Below are 19,728 nucleotides of genomic sequence, written 5' to 3'. Positions count from 1 at the left end.
TTAATTTAAATTTTGATTCAAAGTTTTTGGTTTTCAAAATAAAAAGGGGAAATTTGATAAAATTATAAAACTGGTTTTCTGTCATAGAAATGGCATGTATGTGATTTGGTCTCATAGTAACAGCATGTATTGGTGTAGAACAGAGCGCTGTCATACTGACAGTGTGATATTTTTAGGAATAGCATAAAAATTACAGAGCCTGCAAATGCAGGAAGAAATAAGAATGTCCTTGCATGACATTTGCGTAAAACAAAAAATGTTTTTCCTTCATAGTAAGAGGTTTTGCAGTCATAGTAGCGTGATATATTTTTAGAATAGCATGTGATCAATTGGCTTAACAGAATGGCTTGTGTGGAACAAAAAATATAATGTTTTTGTAAAAAATGGAATTATCAATAGAAGCTTGTTGAAATATCCCAAAGGTTGAATGTACACAAATATACAAGCTAAAGGAAAATGGCTAACAGAAAAAGTTACTACTATCCTATCAATGAAAGAGCATTTTGGGCATGCTGAGAACTGGCTTTCTCTGGATGAGCATGGCTAATGCAGCAGAAAACGTTAGAGACTCCCGTCAATAAAAGAATATTTGTAAAAGAACATTTTGGCCTGCTGAAGGAACTGGTTCTCTCCTGATTGAGATAAGAATACAAAGAAGGCTTCAATACAGGAAAAAATGTTTTCATCAAGGACAACGTTTTGAAACTGTAAATGTGGTTGTAAAATATTTTTTGGTGGACATTTTGGTTATCGGAATCAGCTGAGAAAGTGCAGCATTTCTAACATATCTTTGTTATAAAGGAAATGTTTATAATCTTATAGTAGTGCTTGGTTGGCTGGTTTCAATAAATCTGTTATATGAATATATAGCTGTACAGTTTGTCAGTGTGCCTGTTGGCTGTTAAATTCAATTTAACAATTTTCACTACTCTGTCAATTCCTGTCTGTAACAGGTAGGTGAGAACATGCATGTGTCATGTTTACTTCATTACCCTGCAGTTTTGTCTTAGTTTTTATTGGTGCAATCTGAAGTAGTTACTAAATGTGTGTCTAAGCTTTCACTTAAAAGCACGTGTTCCTGTGGAATATAATTTGTCTAGTCTACCACTGTTATATCTGAAGTAGTTATTAAATGTGCGTATAACCTTTCAGTTAAATGCACATGTTCCTGTGGAGTATAATTTTGGTCTAGTCTACCACTGTTATTGTACCTCTTGAAAAAGTAAGAAAATTCTGAATTCCTACTGCTACATTCACATCTTCCATACCAAATATTTTCAAAGACTTCTTAGGAAATCTACAATCTTAATGTTATATTTTTCCTTCTATGTCCTCCTGACACATCCCCACTATTGCAAATCAAATTCTGGTCCCCACCTGTAGGCAATATTACCTGCTGAACGCTGATGATTTCTCCCAAACTTTTCTTAAGCTCCCTAATTCTAGTTTTTAGTGGAATACGAATACATGCCAGTGTAATCTTCCTCCTTTGACAGCTGCCCCTTACTACCACAAATCTACCATTATTGTATTTTTTTCCACTTTTGGAGCCACTCGAGCGATTAATGTAATTACTCTCCTTTTCCTTTGTCTCTGAAATTTTACTGAATATCCATTCTGAAATCCTTTGTCAAATTCACTTTTTATTCCTTTCCAAGTGTGTTTCCTGCAGAATTGATATTTGCACTCTGCATTTCTTAATATAATTCAATACTTTTCCCTTTTTGCCTTTACCTGTAAGGCCATTTGTTACAGGATAATATGGATAATCATAACCATTATGATGAAAAGCTATTGAAGTTCATCGTGTTTCACTGTTGCAGTCATTACACTTGGGTTATCCTGCTGGCAGGCTACCCGCAGTTGGCCTGAATTCCAAAGTCCTGGTCCGGCGTCTGTTGCTGTCCACTCTTCCCTGACGTCAATGCGCCAGGGGTATAAAAGATGCAGCCTACGCCATTTTCTTCAGTCTTTCTTGCCGCGTGGTGCCAGAAGCAAAAGCAGTTCGCAAGTGCCAGTCGGCCAACTCCTGAGATTTTCGTAATTGAATTTCAGATCCGAAGTCTTCAATAAAGCTAAGTACCCTGTTGGGGAAACTTTTTTTCTTGCTCCAGACCAATGTCAGAAAAAGTTAACAATTGTATTTCCTGTGGGAAGCAAATACCTCATAAGGATTTTCATTCTTACTGTATTCATTGCCTAGGCCCTGATCACGACATTGCTAGTTGTCGGTTTTATGCTAGATTTAAACAACGCACTATAAAGCGTCAGTACGATTTTGCTTTTCATTACTTTGGCCAAAGATTTAACTGTATAATGTCGTCGGAACAACCGACGACCGGAATTCATAAAAAACGCAAGGATAAAGAAAAGGACAGGCATCCGAGGTCCAAAACCAATGACGAAGCCTCTTCTAGGCCAGTCGCCGGTGCTCAGTGAGGCGCTTTCGCAGCCCCCGACTCCCGCTACCTCAGAGCCACAGGCCACCTCTGTCTCCGATGTGGAGACAACTAGGCTTCTGGATACTCAAGGTATTGGCTCTTAAGAAATCAATCCCTCAGATGGGTCCAGAGCCGCTGAGCAGGCATCAGCTTCTGAGAATGTTTTCAGACCTACACAACTTTATATAAAGCCTACTTTCAGCATCCAAGACAAAGTCTAAAGCAGTTTTAAAGACAAGGAAACAAGTACAGCATTCTCCTGGACAGACTTCTATGCCTAAGAAACAGATGCTCAAAATGGCCGAAGACCTAATTACTTTGATCAGGGGTTCCCATCTCCCTCCTGATAAGAGGCCTAGGCAAGATACTGAATATGACTCCTCTGATCAGGTTTCCATTTCCTCTGATTCCTCTTCAGAACAGGGATATTCTATTCCTCCCTATGAGGATTCTGATGCTGAAGATTCTATTCCTTCAGCTTCTCCTCCTGAGGATTACTCATTTGGGGAAACCCTGCATACCATGAGGGAGCATTTCCACTTGGAGAGCCAGGATTATTCAGATTCTAAGAAAAGGCTAAGAGACTTTCTGTTACTGCCTCAGCACAGACCTCTTGCAATTTGCCAGGCTGATAGTCAACAATTTTCTTCTCTTCTCCATTTTGAATCTATGTTCAAGACTTTTTGTATTAATGACGACCTTCAGACAAAAAAAAAAACTAAATACATTAATATTTAGAACACCCCCATCCCCACCCAGTAACTTAGAACAAGCACACAAAACTATATTTAAAAAAAAATGAAGTTTAGCTTTCCAGATAGGAACAATTGCCCCAAATTGACAGCTGCACTCAGACTTTACATAACCTAAAGTTATGGTTACTCATGCTAAAGCACATGCTATAGCCTGTGTTATCACTTAGACTGATTGCTGGAGTTTTTTTTTATCTCTGTTCCCCTCCCAGATGTGAAAAACTGATTTTATGCTTTCAAAAAAACATTAACTTTTAGTTCTAAGAAAAAGTGCACTGGTATCTTTAAGTAAAACTTAACTGCACAGTCTTCTGTTAAATGCATTAAAATATTAAGCCTGCTAGGGAGGCTGCTATCTCTTATTCACATCCTGTGATTTCATACTTTATATTTCACTGAACTGTTTGCCATTGTACCTTTAAATGTATTTCCCTCAGCAAGGAATGCTCAGAACTCCATGTAAAAGTAGTCGTCAATGAATCTGTCAGTTTAGGTTAGATCAGAATGTAGAACTGCTGTTAGCTTCAGATGTCTTAATTCTCACTGAACATTTGCTAATGGAGAAACAAAAACTGATAAATTTGCAAATTTAAGAAACTTGATATTTTCATGGCTTTCATCATTTTCTAGCTTTCAAACCATAAAACCCCCCACTTCTTTTAGGTTAAACCGGGAGCATTAATTTAGACATTCAACTCTGTAAAAATAATTGCAGATGTCTTAATTCGACATAATCAGTCCACTTACAACCCACCCCCACCCAAGCAAACCTAGATCACAGCATATTCACAGTAAGCTTGATTTTGTCAATCCTTTCTATTCTTGATGTCCTTCGTGTTTCACTGTTGCAGTCATCACATCTGCCTGCAGGTAGCCCTCAACTGGCCTGAATACCAGAGTCTTCGGATTTCTGCGTCAGATGCTGTCGTTTCTTCCCTGACATCAGGTCGTCAGGGGTATAAATCATGCAGCCAACGCCATTACATCAGTCTTTCTTGCCATGCGGTGCCCAAAGCAGAAGCAGTTTGCAAGTGCCTGTCAGCTGTCTCATAAAATTTTCGTTTTCGAGTTTAGGACCAGAAGTCTTCAAAAAAGATCAGCACCCCATTGGGGATCCTTTTTCTTGCTCTAACTGATGTCTGTAAAAGTTAACAATTGTCTTACCTGTGGAAAGCAAATACCTCATAGAGATTTTCACTCTTACTGCATCCCCTGCTTAGGCCCAGACCACGACATCCCTCGCTGTCTGTTTTGTGCCTTGTTCAATGCCAGAACTATACATAGTCGGGCCCTTACTGTAGCTAGATATTTTCACTCTCAGTTCTCAAATTCCGACATGGCTTCGATAAGGCATCTGACTATTGATCTTCCGAAAAAACGTAAGGATATAGACACAGACTGCACAGATCCAAAACCGCCGATGACACTTCTGCTAAGCCTAGTCATCAGTTCTCTCGTCTTCAGTGAGATGCTTTTACAGCCCCTGATGCCCGCTTCTGTGGATTTTCAGCCCGCTACCGAGACCCTGTCAGACTCCGGAATGCCGCGAGACTCTTCTTCGATTAAGGATTTTGCAGATGTCTTTGGATGGGTCCAGAGTCGCTGAGCAGACACCGGCTTCCTAGGAAGTACTTCGCACTATCGATACTCAACACAGACGGATGACTTCTTTCACGTCTTCAGTTCTTTCTAAAACTACCAAGTTTCTAAGGCCCAGGGTACGAACCACACCCAAAAAAACGACAACCCAAGCTCAGGCACCTGCTTCCTTGCCTCAATCTCAAATGCTTAAAATGGCGGAAGACCTTATTATGCTTATTAGGGAAAGCCAGGCTACCTCTTCTAAAAGAAAGATACTTGTCCCCAGTAGTTTTATCTGAATAGGAGTCCGATGACTGTGATGCATCTGAATATGAAAATATGCAACCGCGCTCTGCTTATGAGGATTCTGATGCAGTGGAATCTATTCCTTCTGCCTTTCCACCCGAGGATTTTTCATTTGGGGAAACCCTTCATACTTTACGGGAGCATTTCCAATGGGAATGTCAAGACTATCCTCAGTCAAAAAAGAGACTCAGGGAATTCTTAGATTTACCACAGCACAGACCTTTGGCACTACCTCCTGTCCTAGATGATGATGAGCTTGTTTCACTGTTGCAGTCATTACATTTAGGTCATCTGCTTGCAGGTAGCCCTCAGTCGGCCTGATTATCAAAGTCTTGGGTCCTGCATCGGTTCCTGTCCTATCTTCCATGACGTCAGGTAGTCAGGGGTATAAAGCATGCAGCGGACACCATTACACCAGTCTTTCTTTGCGTGCGGTGCCTAAAGCAGAAGCATTTTGCAAGTGCTGGTCGGCCGACTCCTGAAATATTCATTTTGGAGTTTCAGATACGAAGTTTTCAACAAAGCTGAGTAACCCGTTGGGGTTCCTTTTTCTTGCTCTAAACTGATGTCAGTAAAAGGTAACAATTGTATTACTTGTGGAAAGCAAATACCTCAAAGATTTTAATTCGTACTGCATTCTTTACTTAGGCCCAGACCACAATGTCCCTTGCTGTTGGTTTTGTGCCTTATTCAATCCTCAAACTATTCGTCTGTTCATTTTCACATCTAACTATTTTGGTACTCTGTTCAGTTATCCAGAAATGGCTTCGGTAAGCCACACAACTACCGACATTCCAAAAAAACGCAAAGATAAAGACAGAGACAGCCCGCATAGGTCCAAAGCTGCCGATGACGCTTCCGTTAAGCTAGTTGCCAGTTCGCCGGTACTCAGTGAGGCACTTTCGCAGCCCCTGATACCCGCTACTTCAGATTCTCAGGCCTCTACTGAGACCCATTCGGAGTCTGGTATGCCGTGAGATGCTTCTTCGACTATGGAATCTGCGGATGTCTCTACCTTGGATGGGTCCGGAGCCGTTGTGCAGGCACCGGCTTCTGAGGGTGTATTCAGGCCTACTGACTTGCATATTAAACAGACGCCATTTTCTTCTTCAAGGACTAAAACTCGATCCACTCATAGAAAACCTACGCCCAGACCACATGGTCAGGTCCCTGTGCCTAAAACAAATGATAAAAATGGCTGAAGACCTTCTTACTCTAATCAGGGGTAACCACCCTTCTCCCTCTAAGAGACCTAGAACTGATTTTCCTTCTGATTCTTCTGATCAGGATTCTGAAATTTCTATTTCTTCTGATGACCAGGATTTGCCCTTATCTACCTATGAGGATTCTGATGCAGAGGGCTCCATTCCCTCTGCTTCCCCTCCAGATTTATCTTTTGACGAAACTTTGCGTACTCTTAGGGTGCATTTCTGCTGGGAAGGCCAGGATTACTCTGACTCCAAAAATAGGCTTAGGGAATTTTTACGCTTACCTCAATACAGGCCTTTAGCTATCCCTCTTGTACTGGACATTGTAGATGATGCCTTCTTGGAATCTAGCCTGGCCCCAGACACTTTACCTCTGGCTCCCAGGAAACCTGACGGGTATTGCAGAGTACCTGACTCTCAAGTTCCTCTTTAAGAATCCTACAGCGGATCCAGAGACCATTTCACAGGGACCTAAAGGCATTAAGGCTACTACTGCCAAAAACCCTACCCCCTCTGATAGAGATTCCAGGGCTCTGGGCAGATTGAGTAAGAAGATATACACTTCTTCTACTTTGGCCATTAGTGCCTTAAACTGCCAGTTTCATATGTTAAACTGTCAGCAGCATGTTATTGGATTATTTAAACAGAAAATGATGATGATTCCTGACTGTGCTAAAAATAAAGAATTGCAGGATTTAAAGCATTCTGCTGAACAAGTTGGTAAACATACTTTGCAGTGTGGTTTTGATTCATTAGTGGCATCTTGCAGGACTGCTGTCACTGGGTCTGTACTTAGAAGGCATGCTTGGCTTAAGGAGCAAACTGTGCCAGATTATGTTAAAACTAAATTACTGGATGCTCCCTTAAACCAAGACCACCTGTTGGCAACAAAGCAGTAGTAGTACTTGAAAAGATGGAGGAAAAAGCTAAATCTGTGCAAAGTGTTAAAAGATTTCCTGCAAGTACAGCCTCCCAGATTTAGTAGGCACTGCCTTTTAAAAATTGGTTCTTTCCTGTTTCTTCCAGGCCTTCTCAGTCCAAACCCAGGGCCGGCAGACCACCCAGGCTTCTGTCTGAAGGTACTCACAGGCCTAAGCAGTGGGGGGCTCCCACTTCCAATGCTGGAAGTAGTAAGACACCACCCCTATGGTAAACTGTCATAGTGACTTAACCTTAATCCTTCCAAGCCCTGCTCAACTGATTGTTCCTTTAGGGGGAAGATTGCCCTGCATGCAGAAAACTGGAAACTCATTACCCAAGACAAATGGGTTTTAAATATAGTTTCCCAATGATACAGATTCCACTTCCACTCTTTACCAACCCCAAACGGTTGGCCAGACCTACCCCCAAATCAGTGGACAGAGGCTCAAAAGCAGGTTCTCTCTCTTCTAAGTATCAGGGCTATTCAGCCTGTCCCAGAAGAGGAATGGGGGCAAGGGTTTTACTCAAGAATTTTCCTGGTACCCAGAAAAGACAATCCCTATCCTGGACCTGTCTATACTAAACACCTTTTTGTTAATCCCAAAATTCAAAATGCTAACTCTTCATCACTTGCTTCCCATGCTAGGCCAAAATGCCTGGTTGGCAGCATTGGATTTACAGGAAGCTTACCTACACATCCCAATAAGGGAATCTTGCAGTAAATACCTTTCGCTTCAGAGTAGGCTACATGCACTGTCAGTTCTCTGCACTGCCCTTTGGCTTATCTACTGCGCCCAGGGTATTAACAAAGTGCCTAGCTCCAGTCATGGCATTCTGCAGGCAAAGAAATATTCAAATACAACCATACCTGGACAATTGTCTAATTCAGGCAGAAAGCCCGGACATACTATTAAATCATCTGGCACTGATAAAGAAACTACTAACTTCACTAGGGTACACCATAAACGAAAAGAAATCACACCTAGTACCCTGCCAAAAAATTGTATTCCTGGGTGCAAGCTTGAATACAGCTTCCCAAATGGGCCTACCTCACGCCAGAGAAACAAGTTTATTTGACAGCCTACTTCAAACTATTGGCCACAAATACCCAGCTATCTGCAAGGAAAATACTGCAAGCCCTGGAGTTCATGCCCTCTTGCATTCTACTAATTTCATATGCAAGACTGCATATGAGGAAACTACAGTGGTATCTAAAAAGCCTATAGTGTCAACATTCTCAGGACCTAGAGTCAATGATTCCCATCATTCCTTGTATAAAGACAGAGTTCCTTTGGTGGGCAGAGGCCTGCCACCACAACAAGGGACTGCCATTTACTCTACCTCCTGCTACCCAAACCCTAACAACAGACGCATCAGACTATGCATGGGGGGCTCACTTGGCAGGGCAGTGCATTCAGGACAAATGGAACCCGAGTAAAATGTATTAGCATGTCAATCAAAAAGAATTGTTAGCTGTGCAGAATTCTCTGACAGCCTTCAAGAACCACATTCTTCCAGGACAGTTGTTGGTAAAGACGGACAACACCACTGTTATGTGGTACATAAACAAGCTGGGGGAACCCACTCTCTGCAGACTAGCCATGGCTCTGTGGAACACAGCCTTGAGCTACCAAGTGCACCTACAAGCTCAGTTCCTGCCAGGCAAGCTAAATACGCTGGCAGACCACCTAAGCAGAAATCTCAGGGACCCACATGAGTGGAAACTAGAACCAGAGATATTCAACACTTTGAGAAGCAAATGAGGGAGCCCAGATGTAGACCTGTTTGCCTCCCCTCAGAACTACCAGTTGGACAAATTCTGCACAAGGACTCCCCACACACAAGCTTGGAAAGGGGATGCCCTGTCCTTCACCTGGAAAAACCTGTCAGTTTATGCTTTTCCTCCTCTGCCTCTCCTCTCCAAAGTTCTACTGTAGATCAAACGGGACAAACCAAGGACAACACTGATTGCACCAAACTGGCCACACCAGCACTGATACTCACTGCTGCACAGCCTGTCACCTCCTGCCACCATGGCACATACCTCAGATCCCAACACTCCTGACCCAGGGGAAATGGAGAATTCATGCATCCCCCAATTGCAGACCCTCAACCTGGCAGCCTGGCTTATTCCCTGACCACCCCTCAATCTGCCAACCTAAGCAAACAAGTCCTAGATGTTATACTTGAGGCCAGATGCCCCAGCACTAGGAAATCCTATGGTGACAAGTGGAAAAGGTTTTGCACCTAGATCCAGGCTAAGGGAGCCGGAACGGTGAAGCCCTCCCTACCTCTCATCCTGGATTACCTGGCAGACCTACAACACAGGGGTCTATACTTCTCTTCTATTAAAATTCATGCCTCTGCCATCTCTGCTAATTACAGCACAAAGCCTCCTCTTTTCTCGCACCCTTTCATCAAACAGTTCCTAAGAGGGGCTAACAAGGTAAGGCCACCCAGAAGAGCTCCTACCCCAGCTTTAGACCTTAACTTTGTGTTGGAAAAGCTTACCCTACCCCCCTTTGAACCTGCAGCTTCAGCAGAGTTAAATTTCTCTCTTGGAAAACAGCCTTGCTTCTGGCCATCACTTCAGCTAGAAGAGTATCAGAGCTACAAGCACTCATGGCTGTAGAGCCCTTCATCATTTTCCATGCTGACAGTCTCACTCAGGACTAACCCATCTTCACCGCCTAAAGTGGTGTCCAGTGTGGCTCTCAACCAATCCATACATTTGCCCACCTTTTTCGCTAACCCACAAAACAAGGGAGAAAGGATTCTGCACTCTCTAGATGTGCCAGACGGCTCAGATTCTATCTGGACAGGACTAAATCTTTCAGAAAAACTGATCAATTGCTATTCAGCTTTGCAGCAGGAGCAGAGGGCATGGCCATATCCAAACAATCTCCAAATGGATAGCACACTGCATCCATTTCTGCTACAGACAGCATGGGAAACCACCCCCAAAAGGGGTCAGGGCACATTCCACCAGAGCAACCTCCACCTCTGCAGCCTTTCTGAGAGGTGTCCCCACCAGAGACATCCTGGAGGCTTGTAACATGGACATCTGTTCATACCATTACCACCTGCTTATCTTCTCCAAATCCCGGGCAGGCTTTGCCAGCGCAGTCTTGCAGGGCATCTAGCCAGCAGACAGTCCTCATGTCTGCCTCCACCCTTTTCTTCAAGTTTGGGAATCAACCCAAATATGATGACTGCAGCAGTGAAACATGAAGACATAGTACACTTACCATAAATGTAGATGTTCGAGTGCATTCACTGCTGCAGTCCTGGACACCCTCCCTCCATCTCCCTTGTCTCTCTCTCTTTCTTTCTCTCTCTTCCTCTCTCCTTACAGGGATTTTTTGGTATTTACTTTCTACTGGTGGTGTTCTTCCACCATAACCTAGATCCCTATTTGGGGGGCTCCTGACAGGGCAAGAAAAACTGATGCAATGGCGTCTGCTGCCTGATTTTATACCACTGACGACCTGATGTCAGTCCTGGAGCGACAGCAACCGACGCAGAAATACTAAGCCTCTGGTATTTGGGCTGACTGAGGGCTACCCCTGGCAGGATAACCCAAATGTGATGACTGCAACAGTGAATACACTTGTATATCTACATTTACGGTAAGTGTACACAACTGTACTTTTGCTTTAGTGTCTTTAGTATACGGTCACTGAAGAGACTCTTTCCACATTTAAAATGCCTGAGGGCACACTAGAAAAAACTGCTTTACTATATGTAACATGCAGTTTATATAGTGAAATATTTTATCCAAGTACTAGTAAAAAAAAAAAAAAAAAAACGTTACATTTACTTTTTTATCCACCCCTTTACTGTCTTTTTAAACACTAATGACATAAGGGGGTATATGTTTTACAGTCCACCCACATATTTGAAGAAAATAAACAAAAATGAATTCTTAGCCACGTTTTCTTGCAAGGCCATACTTGACAAATGTGGTTGATACTCCACAGTCTCCCAGCCATTCTCCAATTTCAGTGATGCTTGTTGTCTTCCTATTCATCTTTGTTCTCAACACTAAATTTTGGTTCAAGTCCAAGGTACCCCTTATTCTTGTAGTCAATTCCTGTGCTTTTTTCAGTCTCAAACTCTTTTTTTGGAACCCTGGAAACAGATTAATTGGCAACATCTCTCCATAAGCTATATTGTCAGACAAGAGTGAGTGTCCCTTCAGTTAGCTAGCTCACTTTTTGTTGGATAAACTTTATTTCCTTCTTAGCTTGTTCTGTGTCCATAAATGCCTTTCATCCTTCAGGGGAGATATCCTGAAGAGAGCTGGAAGCTGCAGCTTGAATCTCACACCTGCCTTTCCACATTTGATTGCCATGATAATTTTGCTTCTCTCTTGGCTGGTGTATGAGTAATCATTTTCCACAGTCAGCTGTCCCCAATTTTTAATGCTTTGCTCTTCTGCAGCAGTTTTGTCAGGACCAGCTCATTCTGTTTGTGTGATTGCATCTTTACTAATATATGTATTGGTTATTTTCTCATGGCCTGGTTTGGAGCATACACTCAGTGGCTTTTCAGTAAACAAATGCAGTCTGTTCCTTCTAGTGTCTCTGGTATAGCAGAAAATCTCAGGTGTTTATGTGTGTTCTGACTTGTAACTGTCATTATTTGAAATAGCTCATTTTGAGAGATGTCCTACTCAGCTAGCCTTTTCTTCATTTCATCCTTTGATTTTTGCAGTTTTGTCAGTTTATCTGAATATTAAAGCTTTTTATATTTTTCTAGATGTTTATTTGAATTGATATACTTCCTTAATGCTTTAGTTATTTTAATCATCTCTGAGTACACTTGATTTATTTATTTTTCCTCTGAATTATTGGAATCCATCTCATGCTCCTGAGCTGAAGCTTGAACTTGTTTTTTTTTTTTCTGAACAGCTACAGGATTCATTCCAGACATTGTTTTCTCTTCACCTTTTCTGGTTGATTTTCTTTCAGATTCTCTTAATTTCTTCTTTGCTGCCATCCGGGCAGTGTGCTTACTAGCCGGTAACTGAATTTTAGTCACGTTTACAATATATCACTGGCTGTTTTTCTTTTTTTTTTTTATTTCACACTGAGAGCACTGAAATTAAGCTTTTGATAAACATGCAACCATCTTGGAAGTCCCTTCAGCACATTTTTTTTGTCAATTTTTGTTGTTTATTTGGCTCATGTTTTATTTTACACATTTTTGTCCTTAAACTCTGTACTTTAAGGCTATACTAGTTCATTTTACAAGAGAGGGAGCTATTTACAGGTAAGTCTGCAAAATAATTAAGAATGTTTCTACTCTGGATACATTGGAGGCAGGATGTTGACATGATATCCAACATCCATCGAATACTGTGAGCTACATGCTTAGTCTAGCCTGCACACATCAGTGTAGTCTCTATATTTCTTCTGGCTGCATAAAATCTACCCAGTGTATTCTAATTTTCTAAAGTTGAAGATTCAGAAATCAAATCTGCCTGCTAGTACTGCGCCTAACTGTTGTGAAATGCCTCCCTTTCGTGTTCAACGTGCTGCCACTGAGGACAAAAATTGCTTGAACTTTCTCTACCAGTCAGAGTGCATAAAAGCGAACCAGAAATGACTTCTCATTTATTGTGCTTTCGGACAGCCTGATGTCTATTTACACTTTTATCTAAATAACTATCACTTTTTTAACTAATTTAACAGCAATAAGACAAAACAGTTGTTCAACAGAAACATCTGATGAGCTGCAAACTGTTATGCAGTCTTGAATCAGTGTATTTCCTGCAGTATATGACCATTTTGTTTTCATTTTGTTAAAGCAAGGGTGGCTACTTCTGGGTCCTAGGTCTTGCTCTGCTGCCAACCTTTCACTTGGCTTGGACAGGAATCTTTTACATCCACCTGAGCTGCCAGCAACAAAAGCAGATAGGACATCGGTTTAAGGTGTCATCAGAAGGATGCAAACTCAGGAGTACAGCATCCCCTTCATGTTACAGTGCAATGTCAACAATCCACCTAGCTTCTGTGGGAAAAGAGCCCACAGCCTTCTGCATCAAAGCCAAGTGTCCTTGCCTGTTGCACCTTAACACTGCCTGAAGCACACATCCTTGAAGTTTCTCCTTGACTACATTGGTTCAAAACCATTGTTAACATTTGCCAGAGAGTCGGACAGCCATGGAAAAATGAAACTACCAGCAGAATCTCACTGGCAAATAAATGTGTCCATTGTTTTACTTCTTTGGTGACCTTTCTGTAAAAATGATGCTGTTGAGTGTATCAGACAGCTGTACATTTTAAGATAGATATAGTCATGCTTATTACTTTTCTTAGAATGCTGTTAAACATTTTGATTCTACCTCAGAAGTGCATACATTTGTCTATATACCAAGGAAGTGCAAGTGTTTCCTACATTTTACCTCTGTGATGAGGAGAGTTGTACAAGTTATGAATTCCATGATTTTGCTTTCTTTTGTGACTGTCCTATTCAAAGCATTTATCATTAACGCTAAAAAAAGGCCTTGAATAATGACTTTACCTTTACTTGGATCTGTTAACCATACTGCCCATGTTTGAATACATTTTTAATGAACATTTTTTAAAAAATAGATTTTATTTATTTATTTTTTTTAATATGTCTTTGGTAGTTATTTATACTGATAAATATTTAAATGAATTAGGTCTACAGCTACCTGGCCGCTGGATCCTCCAAAGGATGAGAAGCAGGGTTGGCGTCATATAAGAATTAAGCAAATGGGAAAGAATGCAAGTGGACAGACCCATTACCTTTCCCTTTCAGGCTTTGAACTTTATGGCACTGTGAATGGAGTCTGTGAAGACCAACTTGGTAAGAAATGTATTTTGTTCTTGTGTCTGTTGCATATTTGAATGAATCTCCAAACATGTTGCGTAACATGAGAGTAAAAGGGTGTGATATTTGCTCTATGTGTTGGATACACTGGGAAAGAAACTTCTTTTAAGCAAATCTTAGATTTGCTTACATTAATATTGTTTTATGCAGAGGATGATGGAAAATAAAAAGAACTTGGCAGACAAGGCGGAAAATGATTTAAAGTTGAAATCCAAGCTGCACATGTAAACCTTGTAACATGTAATAATGAGTGCTTACTTTTCACTGATTTTTAGTGGAATATCTGTTAGAAGTCCAGCTTGTTGACTAAACTTTCTCATACAAAAGTGTAACTTGGGGCACATGGTAATTCACTTTTAAAGCACCTTGAACAAAGCACATATTATTCAAACAAATGATCTGATGTCAAGGACCCTCCATTTTCTGTGTTCTTTGATGGTATTTATCCTTTCAGTCCATTTTGTTATGATTAACATTTCCACACTTGGGTAAATATACTCCTTACCTGTGCATTCTGTAGTGTCATAATGCAGCAGAAGTCAGCACCCTACCTGTAAGCCAATTTCTGCCATTCATCCCGATCCTAGGTTCATAGATTCATACTAGGCTATCTGCCCTAGGGCATTTATAAGCCTAGCCAGAGTGTGTTTGGCTTTCACCACCCATTTTAAATTAATTTTGCTATGCCCTTTTTCGAGGTTAGTATACTGTGCCTCTGTCTAACAGTGACACAGAAGTGATACCCGGGGTAAACCTATGATCTCCCATCCACTCATCAAGATTCCTCTTGAAGAGAGTCAGTGAGGGACTCTGCCTAACCTGGACTGGGATTTTATTCCAGAGTGAAGGGAGCCTCTGGATTATGAATCTGTCCCTCCAGCATGTCGTATTTATTTCAGTGCTGAGGTTCAAGTCTCTCGAGCGCGTAGCTCGATGGGATTTGGATTTTCTGAGGTGCAGCATGTCCATTAATTCCGGGTTGGACATGGCTTTATACGTCAGGCGCAGATCGCCTCTGAGCAGGTGGAATGCCACTGAGTAGAGCTGGAGTTTCTTTAACTGGGCAGCATATGGCATCTCTTTGAGCCCTTTGATCCTCTTGGTGAGGTACTTTTGGTGTCTTTCCAGTTGCTGCAGTTGTCTGGTAAGGTACATCCCAAAAGGGGCATGGTACTCAATTATGGGCCTGATGAGGGATGAGTAAAGAGGCACAATGACCTCCCCTGATCTAGATGTGACTCCCTTCATGATTAGGTGGGCTATATAAAATGTTCTTCTAACCACTTTGGCCACGTGGTTGTCAAATGAGAGATTGCTATCAACTTGGGTCCCCAGGTCCTTAATTACTTCTTCTGTACTTAATGGATTGCCACCTATGTGGTAATTTGTGGGCACTTTGTTTTTGCCAAAGGGGATGACTATACACTTTTTGGCATTTAGCTTGAGGCCATGGCTCTGGCACCAGTTGTCTGTTTCTGTGAGGCCCTTTTGGAGGATGCTTGTGTCGGCTGGAGAGTCTATTATGGCGCCCAGTTTGCAGTCATCTGCGAACTTGGTCAGCCACAGTCCTTCCGTGTTGGCCTGTACTTCCGAGAAATATATACCGAACAAGAGAGGTCCCAGGACTGAGCCTTGTGGGGCGCCACTTGTAACTGGTTTGGAGTCTGACATGGCTCCAGCAATTCTAACCATGTGGATTCTGTCCTTGAGCCACTTTGCAACCCATCTAGTGACATAGGGGTTTATATTTAAGCTTGTAAGCTTATCTATAATGCCCGAATGGGGGTATTGTATCAAAGGCTTTTGCGAGGTCCAGGTAGGCTGTGTTGACCACCTTCCCCTCGTCAATGGCCTTGGTGACTGTTTCAAAGAAATCGATCGGGTTTAAGAGGCAGGATCTGCCCTTAACAAAGCCGAACTGGGTAGGATCCAGTGTCTGTAGGTCCCCAGTTTCTTTATTTATTTGGTCCATGATGATCCTTTCCATAGCTTTGCAGACCAAGCTAGTCAGGCTTATGGGGCGATAGTTTCCAGGATCCGTTGAGGCACCACCTTTGTGGAGAGGGACCACTGTTGCTGTACGCCACTCTTTGGGTACATATCCTGTAGTAAGGCTGAGATTGAACAGTAGTTTTATATTTGGGTTTAGCTCTAACTGGAGTTCATGTAGTACGCAGCCCGGGACACAGTCTGGTCCCATTGATGCTGTGTTTTTTGCTTTGGAGAGGGCGGCTCTTACCTGAGCATCCGAGATGTCAGGGGGGCAGCACTCTGCTGGGATAGATATTTGCCCTTTTGGTGGGGGGGGAGAAGTTTGCGCTGAACCTGTCAGCTAGGATGTTGGCAATGTCTGTGGGTTTGGTGTATTTTTGGTAATTTTGGACTAATTCTGAGCATATCTGGGAATTCCCACCCAGGTTCCTAACATAACTAAAGAAAGCCTTGTGATTATCCTTAGTGTCCTGTGCAATTTTTCTCTCGAAGCTGGCCTTTGACGATTTTATGAGTGCCCGTAGTTTTTTGCTAATACTGATCAGAGATGCCTTCCCTTTTTGGGATTTTCCTCTGTCATGTAGTAGCTTCCTCCTTCTATTGTATAGTTTGTTTATGGCTGGGGTCCACCAGACAGGACGTCTCCCTTTGGAGGATTGGGTCTTGGTTTTATTTGGGATTGCATGATCCATGCATTCCTGTAGGTGTTCATAGAATGCGTTTATAAATGATTCTGCGGTCTGGCCCGTATTTTCCACAGGCCCGGGGGCGTTGAAGGATTACAGCTCGGTTTTGAGGAGTGTGAAATTTGCTTTTGAGAAGTTTTTCACTTTGGTTTTCTGGGCAGGGGGTGGGGTCGGGATGTGAATATCCAGTGAGATTAGTTTATGGTCTGATCTTACCAGTGAGGGATAGACTTCTGGTCTGGAGCATAGAGTCCCCATGTTGGTGATGATCAGGTCCAGTATGATTTCCCCTCTTGTGGGAGTGGTAACAAGTTGTTCCATAGCATTTGAGTTTATAAATTCTAGGAACCTTTGGGCTAGGGTGTTGGAGCTAGAGTAATGCTCCCAGTCTATGTTTGGGTAGTTGAAGTCGCCTAATATAATGGTGTTTGGTGAGACCTTCATATTTTCCAGTGTTCTCAGGAAGGCCGAGTGGGGTTCCTGGGTTTGGGAGGGTGGTCTGTAGCAGGCTATAAACTGGAAGGCAGTTTTACCCACTGTTAGTTGCACATGGATAGTCTCTGATGCTTCGTGCTGTGCTACCAACCTGCAGGTGTGGGTATCTTCGACGAATATTGATACCCCCCTCCTTTTGTGGTTCGGTCCAAGTTTTGGGGCCGAAAAGCATGGTATGAGGTATAACCTGGTAGTGCTGGGGTGCTTTCGGGAGCCTTGAACCAGGTTTCTGTTACTGCACAGATATCGCTGTTCTCCATGCTAAGGAGAGCTTTGAGTGCATGCATCTTGAGGTTTAGACTTCTGGCGTTGAGTAGCACTACTCTTAGTTTCTTATCCCTTGTGATACCTATGGAGGTGGGTTTGTCTTTTGAGCCTTGCCTAAAAAAGGCACTATGGGGGTAGCAAGAGCCTTTGCCAATATCCGAAAGCCCAGGGGTGACAGGTGCAAGCCGTCCCTAGCGAAGCATCGTGGCTTGTCGAGCATGTCATCCCAGGCTGACAGGCATTGGATCCCCTTTGAATGACACCAATTCTTAAGCCAGTTGTTAAAATTGATCATCTTGTCTTCATATTGTGGCATCATTCTTGGTGAGGGTAAGATGCTACTCAAGGTCAGGGTCATACCAGCCTGGGCTACATGCTCAGAGAGCTCCTCTTTGTCTCTTTTCATGTAGTCCAGGGAGGTACGTCTCAGGTCATTCACACCAGCATGGACAATGACTGAGTCATATTTGTCCTTGCCTTGGAGTGACCTGAGTGCTTGTGTTGTGGCGGATCCTAGCGCCCGACAGGCAGCTCACCGTGACCTTCTCCTTGTTCAGCCTGGTGAGCAGGACGTCAGTGTGCCTGACGATAGTCACCTATTACAAGTGTATCAGGTGTGTTGTTTAGCCTTAAGGGCTGTGACTGTTCGGCACACTGGCTTTGTGAGCTATGGGTTGCACGTGTTTTGTTTTGGGGTAGCGGTTGCTTCTTTGGAGGTCTCTGCTGCTTAGGCAGATTTTTATTTAGTGCCTCCGAGTATGTTTTTGTGTGTTTATGTGTTTGGTTTGCTGTCGTGGTAGGTCTATGTGAGACTGGAATTGTAGTGAGTGTGGTTTCCTTTTCCTCCTGACTGGTTATGCCAGTACTGAGTTGATAGAGCTTAGCCTCCAGTTTGGCTATATGGCTGCATCTCTCACATGTTTTGGAATTTGTTGGGAGGAGGAGAGGGTTGTCTGTGTACATGAGGCAGTTGTAACATTGCCTCAAGATTCCCAGATTCACCAGCTGGACCGGAGTGGAGATTGACAACTGACATTTGGACATGCTAGAATAGTATTGGGAATTCCTTTATAATTGAAAAATAAGGGCCAATGGGGAACAAGGTACTCAAGGGGAGTTTGTGAGGGTGTAGTGCTTTTAATTTTTTAATGACTTATGTAATTGCTTTAGTGAGCAAGTGCCAGGTAACTTAAATGCAAAAATGACAAACAGCAACTTTCATTCACGTGAAACAAGGAAATAAGTACAGTAAGCAATGCAGATATCACTAGGGATCCACAGAAGTGCTGAAAGCCGCGTTTTTGGTGGAATAAGTGTTTCAGGGAAATAAGCAAACAAACAACAAGCATACAAACAAAGCTAGATTCAGCAGGCCTGGATCTAGTCTATGCTACAGCAAACAAGGTGTACCAGTTTCAGTAAGAAACAGATGTTCATCGTGCATACAGCTGCAGTCATAACAGATGGGTTCTCCTGCCGTCAGGCGGGTCCTCGGTCGGCCGAATTCCAAAGTCTAGGTCCGGCGTCGGTTGCCGTCACTTCTTCCCTGACGTCAGTGCGACAGGGGTATAAAAGAACCAGCCGACGCCATTTTCTTCAGTCTTTCTTGCCGCGCGGTGCCCGAAGCAGAAGCAGTTTCCAAGTGCCGGTCGGCCAGCTCCTGAAATTACGAAATTTGGAAACCAAAGTCTTCTTAAAAGCTAATCAGCAGGCCTGGATCTAGTCTATGCTACAGCAAACAAGGTGTACCAATTTCAGTAAGAAACAGTTCAAATATGCAGGCACTATAAGCCTTTAACCAGAAATTCCCAGCTCAGAAGGGCAGAGTCCAGCCTCTCCTGCCACAAGAGTGCAGACCACGAACCTTCTTAATGTAAAATAACTGGCCTGAAGCCCAAGTGCTTAAACCAGAACTAATACACTTTTAGAGTAACAGACACTGAGCCCTCAATCAGCATTTCCCAACTTAGAAGGATGTAAGCTACCTTCCTGCCACCACAGTGCAGGCCACAAACCTTCCTAATGTAAAACAACTGGTCTGAAGCCCAAGTGCTTAATCCAAAAGATTTAGAATGATAGCTACACTTTAATCAAGTTACTAATAAGCAGTAATAAATACAATTGAATACTTTAAAGAATGCCTGGATTAGTGCTCAAGTTATACAATCAAAGCTAGATTCAGCAGGCCTGGATCTAGTCTATGCTACAACAAAAAAAA

At 42.6% G+C, this 19,728-nt stretch overlaps 1 protein-coding gene across 5 annotated transcripts in view; it reads left to right on the top strand.

Moving 5' to 3' along the window:
• Positions 1-19,728, top strand: part of HECTD1 (HECT domain E3 ubiquitin protein ligase 1) — a 4,301,832-nt gene that overhangs the window by 1,860,020 nt on the left and 2,422,084 nt on the right. For all 5 annotated transcript variants that reach the window (XM_044073821.1, XM_044073824.1, XM_044073822.1 and 2 more), the window contains exon 17: positions 13,880-14,046. In XM_044073821.1, coding sequence (XP_043929756.1) covers positions 13,880-14,046 — 167 coding nt within the window. The remainder of the gene's footprint in view (positions 1-13,879; positions 14,047-19,728) is intronic.

This window comes from Protopterus annectens, chromosome 6.part0 (genome assembly GCF_019279795.1).
Source record: "Protopterus annectens isolate FY-2018-M chromosome 6.part0, PAN1.0, whole genome shotgun sequence".
Classification (NCBI taxonomy): Eukaryota; Metazoa; Chordata; order Ceratodontiformes; family Protopteridae; genus Protopterus; species Protopterus annectens.
The sequence above is the reverse complement of the archived record's forward strand: the minus strand, read 5'-3'. Positions and strand labels throughout refer to the sequence as shown.